General features: G+C 37.9%; 2 protein-coding genes across 7 annotated transcripts in view; one reads left to right on the forward strand and one right to left on the reverse strand.

The window, feature by feature from the left end:
- Positions 1-20,267, forward strand: part of DOCK1 (dedicator of cytokinesis 1) — a 427,633-nt gene that overhangs the window by 190,626 nt on the left and 216,740 nt on the right. The gene's annotated exons all lie outside the window — the stretch shown is intronic.
- The window catches only part of INSYN2A (inhibitory synaptic factor 2A), a 56,900-nt gene that overhangs the window by 30,970 nt on the left and 5,663 nt on the right, over positions 1-20,267 (reverse strand). For 2 of the 3 annotated variants that reach the window (XM_034436454.3, XM_034436449.3), the window contains exons 2-3: positions 8,905-8,987; positions 3,277-4,483 (exon numbers count right to left, since the gene is read on the reverse strand). In XM_034436454.3, coding sequence (XP_034292345.2) covers positions 3,277-4,483; positions 8,905-8,974 — 1,277 coding nt within the window. In that variant the 5' untranslated portion in view covers positions 8,975-8,987. Of the gene's footprint in view, positions 1-3,276; positions 4,484-8,897; positions 8,988-20,267 lie in introns of all 3 variants that reach the window. The other variant, XM_087871634.1, reaches the window with a different exon arrangement.

Genomic DNA, 20,267 nt, shown 5'->3' on the forward strand with positions numbered 1-20,267 from the left:
AATTTATAATCAAAGTTTATGATAATCAGGAATAGGTTTGAGTAGAAGCTTCTAGGCTAAAGTATATATAGTTTAATTTATTTTAACTATATGGCCACATTTACATCTGCAGTATATAACTCATCTATTGAGTTTAGAATGTTTTAGTTCATGTCAGACATAGATGCTATTAAATTAGAGTATTTGCCCACTCATACTCTAGTGTTCACAAACATCTACTAGAGTCTGGTTTTTCAGCAATCTCTAAATAAGATGCTTCTCATCAGGAAAGTGAGTAATCAATGTGTCCTTGCTGAGATGAATGCATAATACTATATATCACATAAGAGATTCATGTAACTATTTAAATAGGTATAAAATGTATACAAGTGTAAATATTTTTTAAAAGAGCCTACATGTTTTAGTTTCCACAGTCATTTTAATGTTTTTTTATAATTAATGTCAATTAAAAACTATTGACATTTATACCAATTTGTTGTTTTTGTTGTTGTTGCTGCTTTCTCTCTCTCTCTGTATAATATGTAAATTTGTTCACTTTATTTGAGATATAAGCAAATATATTCAAAACTAACTATGTGAGAGCCTGCAATTACTTTTAAGACTTCCTGGTTTCTGAATATCATTTAAGTCTAAACAAGGGAAGTAGGTCTTTGTTCTTCTCTATGCTGAAAGGAAAAAAAAGAACTCTAAACCACTATTCATGAGCAGCCTAGTCATAGCTATGAATGGTGAAAACATTTATGAACCTCTGACGATACATAATGCTTCGTGGTTATGAATCATTGGTATTCCTGTTTATCTGTTCTAGTGTTTTTATGTTTCTAGGGCCCTGGTCTGCATTCTGAATCTCAATGACATTTCCCCTCAAATTTGTATACTACAGTGAGTTATAAATAAATATCCCCCTTTTCCCCCAATGGGGCAAAGGATATAGTTCCATCCTTTCCAGGAATATACTGTTTCCCCAAAAATAAGACAGGGTCTTATTTTCTTTTGACCCTCGAAATAAGCGCTTGGCCTTATTTTTGGAAAGGTCTTATTATTTTTGAGGTACAGGAGGCAACGAACGTGGTCACCTCATGGCAGCTGCTGACACAACTGCTTGTCAGCTGTTTGCCTGAGGCCGTGCATGCGCTTCCAGCCTTGCTTCCCAGGACTCTGTACCATGCTGTCGGCCTGACCACGCCGCTGCAACCGGAGGTCCCGTTGCTGCTGCTGCCTCCCTGTTCTTCACTAATGGCTTTTGCGGTGGCCATTAGCGTGACAGAAGGGGTGCAGTAGCTAGGGTTGCGGGAGCGGCCATTAGGTAAAGGCATGTGGGGAGCGTGGGGCATGTTCCCCCCTCCCTTCCCCCCTCCAGCCTCGCCTCACCTCGTGTTGTTTGTACAGCAAGCAACCAGAGGAAATGGTGGGGACTGGCTGCGCATGCGGTTAAATATTTTTGGGGAAGGCTTATTTTAGTACATACGCTCAGAAGCCTGATTGGGCTTATTATCGGGGAGGTCTTATTTTCAGGGAAACAGGGTACTAAAACTTTTTTTTAAATGATAGTTTGCAATGGGTCTGATGCAAAAGGAATTGGTCTTTTGCATCAGAATAACAACAACCAATAAACTAACATGTCAAATAATGTTTTCCTCACTACAAGCATCTTTAAGGAGAAGTAGAAACTGCTAATTGAAGTACTATTAGAGAATAAGTCTGGTTAGGCTACATTTTATATGTTAAACTGTGTATTCTGAATCTTAGTTCTTTTTACAAGTTAGTTTTAAGACTTCACTGTTTAAATTCCATCAGGAAGAGAAAAGAAGGAAGCCCTAAATCCTTATTTATATATGCCAACTGGGTTGTACTGTTGCCATCAGTAGTTTCCTGATTACTTCCTGAAAAAATATGCACACAAAACCTTTTAACTTTGCATGTTTGTAATTTAAATCGCTAAATCAATCTAAATCATCAGCCATAGGATCTCTGCTAGTAGGTCAACATTAAGGTCTGTTGCTTTGATAGTCACAAGCCACAGAGCCTCTTCAGTGCCATACTTGTATTTCCTCCCACATTCAGACTTTCTGAGTCAACAAAACATTAATGCCATGATATAATGGAAATACAGATATGAAAAGCTTAAAGAGTTTCAATACACATAGTTAAAGGGATGAATTATGCCATTAGATGTCAAAGAGCATGCACAAAATAAATGATCAGTTAAATCTACAAACATTGAAAACCATTCTGCTGTACTTGAAATGTATAGCGTGTCCTTGTGACATAGATATAGTTTAAATTTAAATAAGTGCTGTAAATCATTTTGGCTAAGCAAAATTATTACATAGAACAATTACCATGTTTATAATTATTGCATCTTTAATTAATCAGTGGCTTGTTTTGGGTGAAAGCAACTTCTAAAGCCACAAATGAAAAAGACACATATTAGTAATTTTGGTATGATGAAAGGAATGAAAGAGGGAACATTTACTGAAGTGGGGGGAAGCATGAGCTACACAAAACAGGAAGTTGGAGACAGAAAGTTGCATTTGTTAGAATACAATCACTGAATTAACTAGGAAATACAGGCATTATATCTTTTAGAAGGGTAAGTGAGATGCCAAAGAACAGAAGTTGCAATTATCAAATAAAGATGTAATTATAGAAGTCTTAGTAAATAGCTGTGCTTGTTAAGTATCTTGTGAGCAATGCTTTAAAAAAAATTATAGAACGCAGAACAATATATTCTGTACTTCATTTTTATAAACTAATGCTTTTCTTGTGGGCAGTTTCAGCATTCTAAATAATGTTTTCTGTTGCCTCCTAGTCTATTCTGTTTTTAAATAATTAATGAAAGAGTTCTTGGGTAATCATATAGCAGATATTATTAGCTTTAACATGACCCTTTGTTTTATGACAAATATATATAAGCAATATATTTTAATTTTAATATTCTTTGAAAGCAGTACTATATATTATAAGATCATTAGAGACACAATGAAATAGAAAGGTCATCTAAAGCATTAATACATTACTGTGGAGTTAGATGCTAAATTATAATTTTCAAGTACTGCAAGTCAGGAATAATTATTCATTAAAGTAATCCATATTAATAAAGAAAGGTGACACATATGTTGCACATGCTTTTTGAGCAATTCTAACACCTTCTGAATAAACAGAAACATGTAAATTGTTCAGCAGAATTCATGCAAATGATTCCCCCCCCCAATGAGATTCTTGCACATATCCAAAAAAATAAAATAAAATAAAATTTAATAAAAATCAACTTACCCTTCTCTATGAGCTTCTCCCTTTTCCAACTCCTGAATAACACCCAACAAGACCTTTATGGTTTCCTGACTGGAGCTGATCAGATTCTCCATCATCTGTAGCTGTGCTTTCAAATCTACCACTTCAGTGTGAGGCACAATTTGTTGACATCCTTCACTCACAGCAACTGCTGTCTGACAAGGCTGTTTTCCTTCCATAGGTGAAACATTTACCTGAAGGGTCTGTTCGTTACATTGGGTAGACTGGCACTGTGCCTGCGTGGGACAGGCCTGAGCTGTACTTACAGCTTGTGACTGCAGACCATTAAGATGCAGAGTTCTTTTTCTGTCCTCCTCCTCGGCTGGACACAGGGACCAGTCGTTCCCTGTTGCTGCCGAATGTTGCTGGTCAGCCAGTGAGGTGTGTGAACCAGATGCGGGCAAGTAGACAGAAGCTACTTCGGTCTTGAACACTTTTCCTTGGCTGGCTGGATTAGCTTCCTCATACCTCAATGGCCCAGTGTGGTGTTTTGCTTTGTCATGCAGCTGGTAATCAGGCTCTTCTAAAACTGAAGCTGCTGAGTCCTGTAGAGAAGGAGGTTCTTTACTACAGCTGTGCAAATCAGTGCTTATACATGTCTCCAAACAGTTGTCCTTAGAAAGCAGATCTATTGCGTTCATGCGTTCATTAGTATGTGAAATAAATTCAGCTGTCACAAATCCAGTGACTTTCTTGCTGCACTGAACAGCCTCTCCTGAGATTTTGCTGTCTTTCTCTTTAACATCAATTAGGAATCCGTTGTTTTGACTTGGAAAAGTGTCAACTGAAGCTATGCTTTTGATTACATTTCCCTTTTTCCGGTCCAAAGGGAAGGTCTGGTAACACTTTTTAAGTTCAGGCGAAGTCTGAACTCCTGTACTTTTAGTAACATTAGGGATTGATCTTCGGGCAGGCACTGTCATGTATTTTCGGTAAGCTGCTCTGTAAGAGATGGGTTTTGCTTCCTTTTGGTCAGTCTGCTGTAACAAAGAGAGTTGTTTTTCCCTTTGCTCATTCTGAGCCTCGCAGATGTCTTTGAATCTCACCTGTAGGGCTTTGTTTCTCTTCTTGATTTGTCGGTTGGGATCCAATGCATATTTCATTTCTAAGGCAAGTGATGTTGCTGAATCAACGTCACTCTCAGAAACTGCAAGCAAGCATTTGCTGGGTTCCTCACTTCCTGTGGTACCTGAAATCAAAAAGCAATATTAGGAAGACTGTTACTACCCTAGGTATGGATGTTTTTATTCCAATGGTGTAATTTCTTGTAAGGATGAATGGATGGATGGATGGAAGGAAAGAGAAAGAAAGAGAGAGAGAGAGAGAGAGAGAGAGAGAGAGAGAGAGAAAAAGAAAGTAAGATAGATAGATAGATAGATAGATAGATAGATAGATAGATAGATAGATAGATAGTTTAGGACCCTCTAGCTAAATATGTGCAGGTTTTCAAGTTACCCAAAATTCCTGTCGGATAGGATGATATAACAATTAGACTAGATTCTTTGGCGTCTAAGTTAGTTTAGACTACATACTAAAATTATATATATAGTATTCCTGAATAGTTGTAGATATCAGATTACATCCTAATACAAACAAATAAGGGGTGAGTTCCTTCTCCCTTATTTTCTCTGCTTTTCTTTGGCAAAAAAAATACACAGATAGTCCTTCATTTATGAGTATAGTGGAACCCAGAATATCCATCATAAATCAATCCACAGACTGTATGCACAGACTGAACCTGATTTTTTGATTATTATTTTTTTTGCTCCACTTGTTAAACAAACACCATGGTTAAGTGAATATGGTAGTCATTAACAAGTGACTAAATACAAATTAGTGTATCCCTATGGACATTTTTTATTGGAAACCAGCCAAATAAGGCTGGAAACTGGCAAAAAAAAAAATGTCATAAATCATACTCACATGATCATGGAATGCTGCAATCATCCATAAAGGTGAGCTAGCTGCCAAGTACCTGAAAAATGATGTGTCTAGCCATCAGAACTTTGGAACGGTGTCATGAGTATCTTTTAGGTGGCCCTGTCATAATTTTGAATAGTTACTATGCAACAGTCATTAAGCAAGAACTATCTGTGGTCTTAGATAGGGAAGTGTATTCAAAATATATTTATATGTTATTTACAAAAAGTATTTATGTACTTATCTTAGGAAAGATAATGCTGCATTAAATTGTTTTATTCTGACATTATGACTTAGTGTAATATCACTGCCCTCCAGATGTAAATGAGACAGTAAGCCCTCAGAAATGCATTATGCATATAAAAGATTATGTTCTCCATGATGTTTAAAGGTTCTTACTTAAACGTATATCATTAAGAATATTCAAACCTGGCCAAATGGACAACAACTATTGGCTGAATGCTCTCTATATTTATGCAGAAATCATTATTTCCATAGTGAGGAGAGGTGGGAGGGGAAAAAGCAGCTGAAACAGTTATTAAAAATGTTATATATTATTGATGTTTTAATGCTATACAGTAGATATTTTCATTCTGCAGACTGATTGTCACTGAATAATTTTGGTAACTAACATATGCTTCCTTATAATTTACCTTTTACTAGGAGGTTCTTCATTTGATTTGCTACATTTGTTTGATGACAGCATAATTAACTCTTGAAGAGATTATAGATAGAAATAACTTACTGTAAACTTAAAATCATAAATTTAGGCCATGAGATTAAATCTCCTCAGTGAAGAAGCCTCAATTAAATTTTTTTTAGGACAAACAGATCTGCATTTATTACTACTCATTTTGGAACTGGAACTGATTGCAAATTGGATGATACTCGTTATTTTTAAGAATAATGTTTAAGGCAAATGTCAATGTGTATAAACAGCCATTTGTTTTAAAAGTGCTCCTATTTCTTTATAGGCAAAGTTAATACTCCTGAAAATGTAGCCCTTAACTGCTTGGCAATGGAACCACCCACATTTATTGGGTTTCAAATTACCACAAAATCAATATTCTAGAAGAAAAACATTACCTTACTTTTAATATAATGCACCAAAGCTATACTTTTATAGAATATTCATACAGAAATAAGGAAATGTTAATTTTAAATAGCAAAATATTAGAATTTGTACTACCTATTTAACATACCTACTGTGTCCAATTGTTAAATGTAACTAAGCTGTTGCAGGGGGCAGTTTTCTTCCACTTAGGGAGAAGAATCACATCTTAGTTTATTACCTTGCTTTATATATGTTTTAAACATTTAGCCTGATTGCTAAGACAGGAAAAATAAGTTATATTCTGAAGAATAATGCCAAATTGCATGAAAAGAGAGCATAACTATGGTTAATTTTTATCCATTTTTTTAAAAAAAATTGGTTTATATGCCGCCCTTCTCCGGAGACTCAGGGCGGCTTACAATGCATTAAGCAATAGCCTTCATACTTTTGTATATTTATACAAAGTCATCTTATTACCCCCATAATCTGGGTCCTGATTTTACCTATTTTAGAAAGGATGGAAGGCTGAGTAAACTTTGAGCTTGGTGAGATTTGAACTTGCAGTAATTGCAGGCAGCAGATGTAAGTGGATGTTAATTAGTCTGCTGAGCCACCATAGCTCCCTTTTTTCATTATGTGAGGGAATTTTTTTTAAAATTAAAACTTGCTATCTTGTTATGAGTAACAGTTTATAGAATAAACTGAAGCAACAAACCAGAAAAAACACATTTAAAGTGGAATAACAAATATTATTTGCACTTATATATACACCAATACAATTTGGTGTAGTGGTGAAGGCATCTGGCTAGAAACTAAGGGACCATGCATTCTAGTCCACCTTGGCCATGAAGTCAGTTGAGTAGCCTTGGGATAGTCACTTTCTCTCCACCATAGGAAGGAAGCAATGGCAAGCCACTTATGAAACCCCGTGCTAGAAAACTGTAAGTACTTGTCCAGGCAGTCTCAGAGAATCAGACATAATTGAATAATAAAAAAAGGCCAGTGTAAATTTGGTCACTTAAAATAAATGAGTAAGACAAAATGAAACAAAACAAAGTATCAAAGTCTTAAAAAATAATTAAGAAGGATTTGCAGGAATTTATTAAAAAATAATTAAGAAGGATTTGTAGGAATTTAGAGGTTAGAAATAAAAATGATGATACTTTAGGTACCCAATAGCCAAGGTGTTAAATAGCATTATGGAGAAGGAAATACTACTTTTGCATAAAACAGGAGTAATATATAAAATCATTTGGTAGCATGAGAAAAGGAAAATAGTGATCACAAGATGAAGGCTATCAGTAAGTATACTAATAGGTTATAGTTTCTGAATACTGAAATAGCAACATTGTTACCTTGAAAATGAATTGTGCATTCAATTTCACTCCATCAGCCAAGAAAATAAATTCAAAATAGTTCACAAACATCATTCTTTTTAGCTACTCTGAACGAACTAAAGGTACTGTTTAAAAGACAAATACAAAAATCTGTCCATCTTTAATATTTATATACATTCATTACTTTGGTGCAACTATGAGTAAAATTGGTTAGTGAATAAGAATTTGATATGCTTCAATACAAGTAAATATGTGTATTACAACACTGAACTAAATATATCTGGGATACAAAGGACTTTAGGACAGTAATTTGATGGATGAATTCTTCTTTGCTAAGACTCTTAAGTGCATGAGTTGTATTTGCTCTTTCTTTTTAGAAAATGAAATGGGTTTACCGATTTTAATTTATTAATTTCTCTACCAGTTCACTCTAAAATCATGGGATTCTTTAATTTGTCCTGCCTAATAAGTATCAGGAACTAAAATTAAATTTAATTAAATATAGAACACAATAATTGTTTACCTATCTCACAGGATGAGAAAACATATAGCACTATACTTAGATACAAGTAGGTACCAAATAAAAATACTAAATAGGGAATTGGGAACAAGATCATATTTTAGTATTAAATTGCTGATATCCCCATGCTGTTTTTTGTTAATTTTATGGTTCAGAAACAGCCAATGGGCTTACTTATTTGCTTAGATAGTAATTTTGAAAATTAAATACTATGGGATAATACCGGTACCTTCTAGAAAGAAATGTGAGATTAATAGTGGTAATACTCAACCCTGTTGGTGTTTTGTAAAGCCTTGAAAACCTGGATATTGGGTCCTGTAGGTTGGGTAATGTCATCATTGCAGCTTTCTCACGTAAGTGTGGCTGGATTCTGATTGCCTTTGGGTGCCACTGTGCTGTAATTGTGTCTATGCTTACAATTCCTGTTACTTATTCCTTTTGTTTTACTGACTTTAATTATGTGTTTACTGCCCAGAATCACTATTTTTTAGATGTGGGGATGTATAAACCAACTATAAATAAATACAGAAACAAAAAACCCTAATCTTTACAAACACAGTAAATGGAAACTAATTCTCAAATAAATTTATCTATATGATGAGTCACTTGTTTAATCCCTGTAGTTTGAATTATTTTTCTTCTCTGGTCAATATTTAATTTATATGAGGTTTCTTAAACAAGTTACATAAATATTTTTATATAAACTACTGTATTTCACACTGTGTGTATAAAAGTTCTATTAAATAAAACCAACAGAAATCCAGGGACATACCACTTACTTTCATCATTGAGGGATTGTGAAGCTGGAGATGAAAGATTCCTCATCTCATGATCAGTTCCTTTGGCCATCGTGTTACTTAGCCTAAAATATAACAAATATACTATTACTAATTGATTGTAGACGATACTGGAAAATAAAACCCCTTTTTAACTTCAATAAATCTTTGTGTTTTTGGAAACACCGAAAGCATCACAAATGATGCTTGAATACATACTTTCAGAAGTGTTGGCAATCTAACTGTAGTCAAACAGAAAAAATATCTAGCAGTTCAGAATATCAAGCACCAATCAGATTTTAAGACATTTGTTTAGTGAAAACTTAAGTATATGTTCACATGGTTTTCTTATTGCTATTAGACAGACGCTTTATGCTTGAGCTTGTAACAGGTAACATAGTTCTTGACCTATGACCATTTGTTCAGTGATCGTTACAATAGCGTTGAACAAATGATGGCTAACAACCGATTCTCAGAATTCTGGCCATCCCAACATCCCATTGCCTGATCTCCATTTGCAACTTTCCACTGTTGGCTTCCTCAGAAAGGCAATATGGATATGGAAACCAGCAGGGAAGGTTGCATGTCTATTCCCTCTCCAGACACACACACCAGTCCCTCTGTGCGTGTGCCAGCCACTTGCACATCCCTGCACACATACCCAACCTGCACCTTCCAAACCTGTGGGATGCCCCTTGTACACCTTCCCCAACCTAGTTGCACACCCGACCCACAGCTCTCGTGTACTCTCTCAGCTTCTCTTGTGCACACCTTTGCACCGCACCTCTTGCACACACTCCCGCCCAACTTCACTCCCTCTCCCACCCAGTAGTAACCATTTATTTGCCTGCAGACCTGGGACTCTTAACTTCCCACCAGCTTCTCCACTGACTTTGGTTGTAGGAAGCCTGAGAGGGTTGCCTCGCTTAACAAATCTGATAATCAGTTACAACGGCAACTGAGACTGCAGGGATTGTTGTCACTAAACACTGCAGCTGTGCTTTATGACCACATCACTTACTGACAGCAATCCCTGCAGTCCCAGTTGCTGCTGTAAGTCAAAGAATACCTGTTTGTAGGTAGTTTTTATTTAAGGAATAAGACCCTATCATTATACCATATGTCAAACTAATTCCAAAAATACTGCCAAATGCCCAAGTCCATTCTGTAATGTATCAGTTTTTATTTCTACCTCTGTTAGTTTTTTATTTTTGTCTTGTACTTCTTAACAGAATTTTATTTTCCTATCCATCTTGTAGTTTTCAAAAATGCAACTGTATCTTTATGCTCTACAGCAGGAGTGTCAAACTGGATTTCTTTGAGGGCCTGATCAGCATTATAGTTCTCCTCCACAGGTCAGCTGGGGGGTAGAGGTGAGACAGGACGGACGCCTCCTGCAGCACCCTGCCGGCCAAAACAGGGCTGTTTTGGCTGGCATAATGCTGCAGGAGGCTGTCAGGTCGAGAACGGGTGCAGGGGGCCTCACATGGCCCCTCACGCCCTGTTTTGGTTGCCAGAGGCACCACGGGCCTCTGAATTTTGATTATGTCATCATAGGGATGCTATAACTGTCATAACTGTAGAAAACATGTCACTTTTTTCATTGCCATTGTGATTTTGAATGGTCACTAAATAAACTGTTGTAAGTTGAGGACTACCTGTATTGTTTTATTGGTTGGAAGCCACCCAGAGTTGATTTAAGATGGACAGTTACAATATACAAATGTTGAAATCAACCAATAAATAAATCATTTAAATCTGGATTAAAGTCCATGTGGAGATCATCCATTTGGAGAACTTCACTAAAGTTGTAAGGGCAGTGATGAAAACCTCTGCCTTTGCTAGGATTCAGATATGAACCAAAATAGTTGATAAATACCTTTGTAAAATTTGTAGATCAACAACAGAAAATATGAGATTAATAGATCAAATTGGCAATTGTTTGTCCAGCTATTCTGGATTCTAACTAGGAAGTTAATTATAATACTTACAAGGTGTTTGAAATGATTTGGGTTACCTTTTGTTTCTTCAATCTTTGCCCCTACATTCTAATTAAATTAGGCCCAGAGCTAACGGATCTCACAATTAAGGTGATAATAAATTATTTTCTGAAGATTCGATTTACTATTTAAAAGATTTAGTTTTTAGTTTTACAATTAGAGTTACACACCAAAGAGGAAATTATAAGAATGCTTTTAAAAAACTCTCCTTCAATATGGAGAAAGTTCACGATCTGATTGGAGAAGTTATGCCCTAACTCTGTTCTCGTAAGGACTAACCCAATCCAATGAAGTGAGCAAATCTGCACTATCTATTTGTAGGAGAGCTATGCGATTGCAGCCAAAAACTGACCATCTTGGCTTATGCTTTGTCACACAGATCTGTTTTGTACTATTGTGTCAACATACAAATGTAACCTGGGCTTTGGAATGAGGTTTTATAAATATGTTTATAAAAACAGATGTTTCAACTATGCTGAGATGTTATCTGAGGAAACAGTAGAAATATGACTTTGGTTTTACATGAATGAAGGTAAGGCATTTGGTTTTACAATTGTTCATTATTTGTATTTTCTACAGCCTTTGACTTGTTCACAATTCTTGTGAACAGTTTACAAGAATTATAATTAATTTTGTAATCAGAAGTTGTTGGGATTTTTTTATGGCCGTACTGGGAGAAAACACCACAAATTAAATAACAATATCAATCTCAAGACAAAACATCCCATCCCATTGTATATGGAAACGGCTACTTATTTAAAGTTCTTTTGGGTTCAATGATTAAACAAGTTTAAGTTATTTACTTAAGTTAAATAGGAAGAAACTGTAGATCCATCCCTATTGTGGAACAATATTGCACAGCGGTGCGTGGAGCTACCATGGTGGGCCGCCAGTCCCTGATCTTCCCAGGGTGAAGAAGCAGCGTTGGGTGCTGGCTACCCCTAGGTTCGCCCTAGGAATGCCTAGAATGCTCGCAAGTATGCTGACTAATCCGGAGGCTCTCCAGCACTGCCGCTACCACACTCCCTGCCCTGAGACTGTGATTGAAGACAAGGGTCTCTGCCCTCTTATACCTGGGCATTACCCATTCCTGGGGGGCACAGCTTAACGTCCATCATCCACAGACTCCTGCATTAACTGTTCCCACAGTTAAAATAGCGGATCGCTCCAGGGTGAGGGAGGGGCGCCTTGCAAAGGCTTCCAAACAGAGTGCTGAAGCCTCAGTGAGCACAAAGGTACCTGCAAATCTTCCAGGGAAAGGAAAGACAAGCAGATCTCAAAGGCAGAGTTAAAGGACAGGGAACAGAGGCAGAGAACTCTGGAAAAGCAGGTCTCCATAGCTGAGAAACAACAGTCAAATTTGGGAAACTGACTCACTCAATTGAGCCCTCTGTTTCCTGCCCTTTTGTTTCAGAACAGGCAAATCACTCTCCTTCGGCTCCTCAGGCTTTGTCACCAGAGGGAACTGGCAAGTTATTCTCATCTTCAGCCTTGCTGGTTAACAGGGACAGGGAACCAGAGAATGATCCATTTGCTTGCCAAATAGCAGAAGCAGGGTCTCAGCCCACTTATGCCAGGGCTTATGCCCCAGGGGCCTCTCACATGCCCCCAGCAACTGGTTTGCCTTCAGCTGATGCCCACCTGTCAGATTTGCCCGATAACTTGAAACAATTAATTTCTCAGGCAATAACTAAGGGCATTGCAGCTGGATTAAACCAGCAGCGTCCTGCTTCACTGGTTTCAGAATCATCTGCTCACTTGTGACAGGTTTCGCTTACTATGAATTTAAATGAGCTCCCATATCAATCTCCCGGTCATTCCATAGATAGTGATGACTCCTTCTTGGGTGTGGAATCCCAGAGACCTAGACCTCTCTGACGATGAGGGGATATCCCTGACACCCCAGCCTTTACAGGACTGTTTCCTCTGGGGCTGCATAAAGGAAAGACTACAGCCCACTTATCAAAGGATTTACCTGCAACGGAGCCGGGGGGCGCCCTGCCTGGACCATAGTCAAGGTCTGTTTTCTGAGCCCATAGCAGAGCAGCAGTTCATTCCGGCTCCCCAATTGTTTCTGGATGTTGCCCAGAAATAATGGACAAGCCCAGCATTGCTCCCCACTCCCAGTGGGAACAACAAAAGGTTCTATGGCATGGCACCAAACTTGTCCCAGGCTTTGCAACTGCCATCAGTGGACGGTCCCATTCTGGCCCTGTCTTCCCCTTCACCATATTTGGCAGGAGATATTGCCAATGGCTTCAGGGCGAAGGACAAAAAATCCAAATTGATTTTAAGGAAAACCCATCAGGCCGCAGCCTGGGCAATTAGTGCTCCTACAGAGGCATAGTTCTTTAACTGCACCTCCTTCATTTGGCTCCACCAACTTCAATCAAGGGTAGCTCCCCAGGAGGCTTGCTTGCATCAAGACCTTAATAAGATCATTGCAGCAACTCAATTCTCTGTGGATGCAACTTTGCATGCCTCAGGCAGATTTTCCGGGACATTTGAGACAGGTTCAGGCAGCCGACTGTAGACCTGTTTGCCTCACAGACAAATTTCCAACTTCCTCGCTTCTTTACAAGGTTTCCAACTCAAGGAGGGAGGGGACCAACACTCTGCTACGCGTGGCTTCCCGGTCTCCTATACGCATTCCCTCCTCCTCTCCTAATGCCGGGGGGTGATACAGAAAGTGATTTTGGAGGAGGCAGAGGTTCTCCTGGTCGCCCCTCATTGGCCCAGGAGTTCGTGGTTTGCAGACTTAAGTCAGTCTGTCTGCATCACGGCCCTGGAGAATCCCTCCGGAGAGGATGTCTCTCAGTCAGGGGGTCTTGGAACACCTGGAGTCACAGTAGCTCCAACTGACTGCCTGGCACTTGAGGGGGTCCACCTGAGGAAGGACAAGTATTCTGACAAGGTCATATGGACTATCCAGGCAGCCAGGAGACCATCAGAATCTACGCCACCTGGGCTGGGTTTGTCAGATGGTGTACCATGAATCACATCGCTCCTACTTCCGCTGTTTTTCTGCAGTTACTGGATTTCCTGCAGGAGGGTCTGGACAAGGGGTTGTCACACAGTACCATTCGACGACAAGTAGCGGCCTTATCTACCATGCTGACAGGAGGCGATTAGGGCCCTCTTGCACGTCACCCTGTAATCCGCAGGTTCATTCATGGGGCGACTAATTTGCGACCACCTACCATCCACAGATATCCCACTTGGGACTTGCCCAGGGTGTTGCAGGCACTTATGACACCACCCTTTGAGCCTCTGTGGACAACGAGCCTCAGATATTTGACTCTTAAAGTGGCCTTCCTGGTTGCTGTTACATCAGCTAGGCATATATCTCAGATAGCAGCACTATCTGTTAGGGCTGATCTCTGCATTTTTCATCTGGATAAAGTGATCCTAAGACTAGATCCCTCCTTCATCCCTAAGGTAAACTCCTAGTTCCACAGGGCCCAGGAGATCATATTGCCAAACTTCTGTCTAGGGCCATCCCATGCCCTGGAGAGGAGGTGGCATACCTTGGATATAAGGAGGACTCTCTGGATATATATTAAAAGAACCGCGCCCACCAGGAAATCTGAGGCACTGTTTGTCTCCTTCCAGCCAACATCGTTAGGCACCAAGGTGTCATCTTCAACCATTGGTCGTTGGATAAAGATGTGTATCGCCAAAACATACGAGATGCAGGCAATTCCTGTACCTAGATGGATAACTGCACGCTCAACTAGAAGTGCAGCCACCACCGCTGCGTGGTTAATGCAAGCCTCCCTTGAGGAGATTTGCAGGGCGGCTACCTGGACTACTCCCTCGCCTTTCATTCGCCATTATAAATTGGATGTCTTTGCATCTGCGGAGGCATCTTTTGGCAGGAGGTGCATTTGGCCTTGGGGGCTCCAGACCCAATGGCTACCCTCCCTTAGGATAGCCAGACTTTGGTATGTCCCATTCTGGGACTATTCCGCAGCTCCACTGGAGAAGGGGCGTTGGTCTTACCTGAATGCCTTTTCTCGGTGGTTGCGGAATAATCCAGCCCCGCCCTAAGGAGTGTGGGATCTGGAGCCAGCGGTCACTAATTTCTTGGAAAGCCTCTCTTTCAGCTGCAATATTGCTGAAAAACGAGAGAGAGAGAGAGAGAGAGAGAGAGAGAGAGAGAGAGAGAGAGAGAGAGAGAGAGAGAGGGGCAGGAGGGCATGTCTAAAGATTTATGACTCAGTCTCTGGGCAGATCCAACTGTAGCAACACATTCCTGGACTGTTCCGCAGCCACTGAGAAAAGGCATTCAAGTAAGACCAACGCCGCTTTCCTGAGCGTCAAAAAGATTTGCACAACTTTTAATGACTGAAATATATGGCAGCCAGACTGTTAATCAGTACATAATAGGGTTAGTATAGGTAGTCATCAATTTATGACAACAATTGAGTCCAAAATTTCTGTTAAATGAAACATTTGTTAAGTGAGTTTGCCCCATTTTACTATCTTGAAGTTTGTTAAGTGAATCACTGTAGTTGTTAGTAACACAGTTGTTAAATGAATCTACCTTCCCCATTGACTTTGCTTGTCAACAGGTCGCAAAAGGGGATCGCATGACCCCAGGACACTGTAACTGTCATAAATATGAGAATTGCCAGCATCTGAATTTTGATCACATGACTATAGGGATGCTCTGGTCATAAGTGTGAAAATTGATGTCAACGTTTTTCAGTGCTGATGTAACTTTGAACCGTCACTAAAAGAACTGTTGTAAGTTGAGGACTACTTGTATATCATTCTCACACCAATTCACAAGGAATTGTGTTTGTGTGTATGTGCCTTTGAATCAGTTTTTGTCTGAACAAGTCCATGCAGTTTTCTTGGCAAGGTTTTTCAAAAGTGGTTTTCCACTGTCTCCTTCCTAAGGCTGAGAGAGAGACTGGTTGAAGATCAGCCAGTTGGCTTTGTGCCTAAGGCAGGACTAGAACTCGCCGTCTCCTGATTTGTAGTCAATGTCGTGCTCACTACACCACTGACTGTCAACAAATTGATTCTGCATTTAAGGACTTAAATGAGTGCAAAATATGTGCGTATACACACACACACACTCCACCCACTTTAGAATGTACAGGAAAATCCATTTTAACTACCAGCAATATGAATAAAAAAATAACAGAAGTACAAAAGGAGATAAAGATTGATTTGAAATTCTTTAGGGGGCTTTTTACTATAATTTTTTTAAAAGGGAGAAAAAGGCTATTGAACCTGTAACATAGCGCAAGCCATAATCTACGGTAGTAAACTGATTGTATGCTTCTAGTTTAAGGTGTCAAGTATTCTGTGAGTCCCGTATTCCATTTATTAAGAGCTGAATAATGGGCTAACTGAAATTAGCCCATTATTTGATAGCTGTATTTCAGAGTCAGAAAAAATACCCATTAAAAATAATTTGGACAGTGTGAATCTTTCACTTCTACATGATGCCAAACGTTGATGTCCAGATTTGTCATAAGAATCCGTACAAAGAATCGACAGTAATATTGGGGCAGCGGGGGGGGGGGATAATGGCATTAATTATTTAACTGAAGCCAGAAGATATAATGCAGAAGTGATAAGAGCATTGCTGATAAATGTTAAAACAGTTCAAACTATGTAGATAAGTATTTTTCTTCTGTTAAACACATTTACTTGTGGTCAGGGAGCCATGTCAAAAAAATTAGTGGAGAGGAGTTAATTGCCATTTAACTTAATTTTTCATTAATATACAAGGCTTTTGCAGCATCAGAAATTAAAACTAAAATCATAGTGTACAGGGGTGACTTTCCCCCACCAAAATATATAATCTATAAGCATGCATAAATAATGCCAGGTTAATTTCAGGACTCAAAAAATACTTTCACATAGCTTCAATGCTGATTAATTAAATTTCAGCTAAAATGTGGCAGTTACAAAAGGAGCCAAGCAAAGAGGAATAAACGTGTAAATAATTTGAGTATACTGTTGAGGAACAAAAAAAAATCATACCACATTCGGTTAAAAAGAACAAGGAAGATCTGAGCACTTTCTGATGATATTCAGGATAGCACTCAAATAATAAAGTTCTAGAACAGCTCAATAATAAGATTGCAATCACTGATTTAGCAGGTAGAAGAAATAGAGGCAATATTCAAAAATGTTTCAGTCTTTTCTCCTATAACACTATAGTAAGCCTGAAGGAAAAAAGTGCTGATGTAGAAATCACAGCAACAGCAACTAAACTAATTAAGAATTATGTGAAGATGTTTGAAGCATCTGATTGAATAAATAACATCTGCAGAAGAAAAACAATGTTTATACTGCAGAACTTTCAGAACTCTCACTACACAACAGAGATAAAAAGTGTTTTCTCAGTAGTTGCCATAACTATCACACAAGCAACCAAAGACAAATTACTGTAAAATTGTGCATTTTCATAAATGTCTAGCAATGTTATTTTACTTTAGGTATTCCAACTGATTAGTTTATTTCATCATGGCTTCTCTTCTTCATGTACTGGAACATAAGAAGTATACCATTCCTTCTTTGATTCAACAAAAGGTGCAAGTCAATTTGTCCAATATAAGCTTGATGATGTTGAACTCCATATCAATACATTAATAAGTTCTTTTCATAACATGGACATAAGAGTCTAGGACTAGTAGCAATTGGAGCCTATAGTCCAATTTCACAGTAGTACCTAGAGCCCAACTGGTTTGTGTTACTATAAGAATCTGTTTCATCACTGCTCTTTCCCTGAACTATATTAATTACTGATATATAAAGGGTTATTTTCAGCTATTCTGAAATCTGCTACAGTTTCCAATAAATTTTTGCCTAGTGTTCTGTGGTGTAATATCTGACAAATATTCCTCTTGGATTCATCCTCTTTGGGCAGAGGAGTCACAATGAACAAAAATTATTAGGTGTTTGGGTTTGTTTTTTTTTTGTTTTGTTTTTTTTTGCATATACAAACATTTTTCTTAACCACTATGGCAAAAGGCATTAGCAGTATGGCTAATGAACCAAAAGGAACTAAGCTGTTAAGGGCCTGGTGGCTCAGCAGACTGATAGCATTGTGATTAACACCAGCTGTCTGCAATTACTGTAAGTTCAAATCTCACCAGGCTCAAGGTTGACTCAGCCTTCCATCCTTTCTAAGGTAGGTAAATGAGGACCCAGTTTGTGGGGGCAATAAGCTGACTTTGTATAAATATATAAAAGTATGAAGGCTATTGCTTAACGCATTGTAAGCTGCCCTGAGTCTCTGGAGAAGGGTGGCATATAAATCAAAATTAAAAAAAAAAAAAAACTAGAACAGTGATTCTAATGTTAACTGTGCTGAACAAAGATAAGCATGCCAGTGGTCTATTAATGATACAACAGGTAGTTGTGGTTGATAATTGCTTTATAAGGAAACAATTTAATATATGCTTAGTGACAGGATAGTGACACATGAAAGAAAGCATTCTTACTGAGAGTGCCCCAACATTCTAATAATCCCTGACACTTCCACTAATTCAATCTGGTGGAAAAGAGTGTCAGTCCTCAAAAGTAAAAGGAAGCAACAATGAAGTGTTACCTATGATATAAAACATTTTATGAAAGAGATCAGTCTCATCATAAGGAAGCAAGTGTATAAACATGATTATGTCATCTCAGAAATAATGATTACCATATTACTGAAACTAAAAACTGAAATAGAATATGACAAAACAGTAATACTATCACTGTATGTTTTCAGATGGTGGATGAATTGAAAGGTATCTCACAGCAATGAGAACAAATGGCTTGCGTTCTTTATGGTAAACTATTTCCATGCATGGTAGCCACTGATTACAAGCTTTTATTCCAAGATATATATGTATGACAATGTGTGTGACTGTGTGGGTGTCTGTGTATGCACGCATCTGCGTGTATATGGAAATGAAAATCCATCAAAGTGTTTTAGTGAAGTACATAAGTACAGTAATCATTTATGGGTTGGTCTCTCATCTGAATTTACCATTGCACAAATATGAGAAATAATTAGTCAATAGGAAAAGGGGAAGAGAAAATATTCAGCAATGTATATGAAGTCATATTGCCATGCAGTTCTATGAATGCTATGAAGAAATCACTGCTGCCATATATCTTACAAATATATTTCAGTGTTTCATTTGTTAATCAAATAAACAATTTCCTTTACCAAAGGAATATAAAATTCAACATTGCATTATGAAATAGCCCAGATTGATTGTCAGATGCTATTCCAGCGTTTAAGGAGGACTATAATAGTAGGCAACCTAAGCTAGTTATGATGATCCTGGCAAATACTGGGTGGTTAAAACTGGAACAGTCTAACCACAGAAGACCCAGTTTATGTGTGGAAGGGATAAATGCATCTGATTTGAGACTATCTAGAAATTCAATTTCAGTTGTTAAATGCATAAATGTATAAACAATACTGACACTAAAGGTTTTTTTTAAAGTTTAAGAGGTTTAATGAACAATATAGATTTTAATATGCTCAGTGATTGGCAGAAACAAGGAAAATCTCAAAAAAACGAACAAAAACTTATAAAAAAGGGTTGCTACTTCAAGAAAATATATTGTTTGCAGAAGTCTGTACTGTTTACACTTGGAGAGTAAATAATACTGTTTAGATCAAAACAAAAACAGGATTCATGTAAATAGCAAAGTATGAACATAGAAGAGATAAAATCAGCACTGCATTTGAATCTTAGTTGTAACTTGTTCTTTGTACATGCCCTTCTGAGTTATGATGCTACTTCCCAGATATTTGGCACAGAAAAAAGGATCTGAAGATTAGGGAAGGTATTTTGTTCAACTTGAACTCTGTCATCAAGACATTATCACTTCTTGAGACATAGTAACTTAGCTATGTTGCAGAAACGTAACTGTCATGTTCTTCTGATAAAACTTTATATGCAATAGCAATTTTATATATTTTACTGTAGACATGTTTTGTTTGAACTCATTGTGTACACAACTCATTGTTTACTAAATAACTCACTAAATGACCCGAATGTAGAATTAAATGTCGAAGTTTTTCATATGTGATAGGAAAATGCAATTTATGCTGAAAGAAACATGTAGTACATATGTATGTATATATATGTGGAATGTGGAAGTACATAAATAAATAAAATTATAAAGTTATATAACCACTTTAGTAACATTCCTGCATTTCCTAATGTAAACATTTTGAGACAGTACATTTACTTAAAAGGAACATTATGGTCAGCCTTCCCTAACCTGATGCCAAAGAACCATCAAATATGTAAGTGAGGTGCAATGAAAACAGGCTAAGAAAAGCTGTGCAGGATCAGATGAAGGACAAATTTAATCTGGCACTCTACTCCCTTTATG

This window comes from Pantherophis guttatus, chromosome 6 (genome assembly GCF_059756535.1).
Source record: "Pantherophis guttatus breed Tessera chromosome 6, ASM5975653v1, whole genome shotgun sequence".
Lineage (NCBI taxonomy): Eukaryota > Metazoa > Chordata > Lepidosauria > Squamata > Colubridae > Pantherophis > Pantherophis guttatus.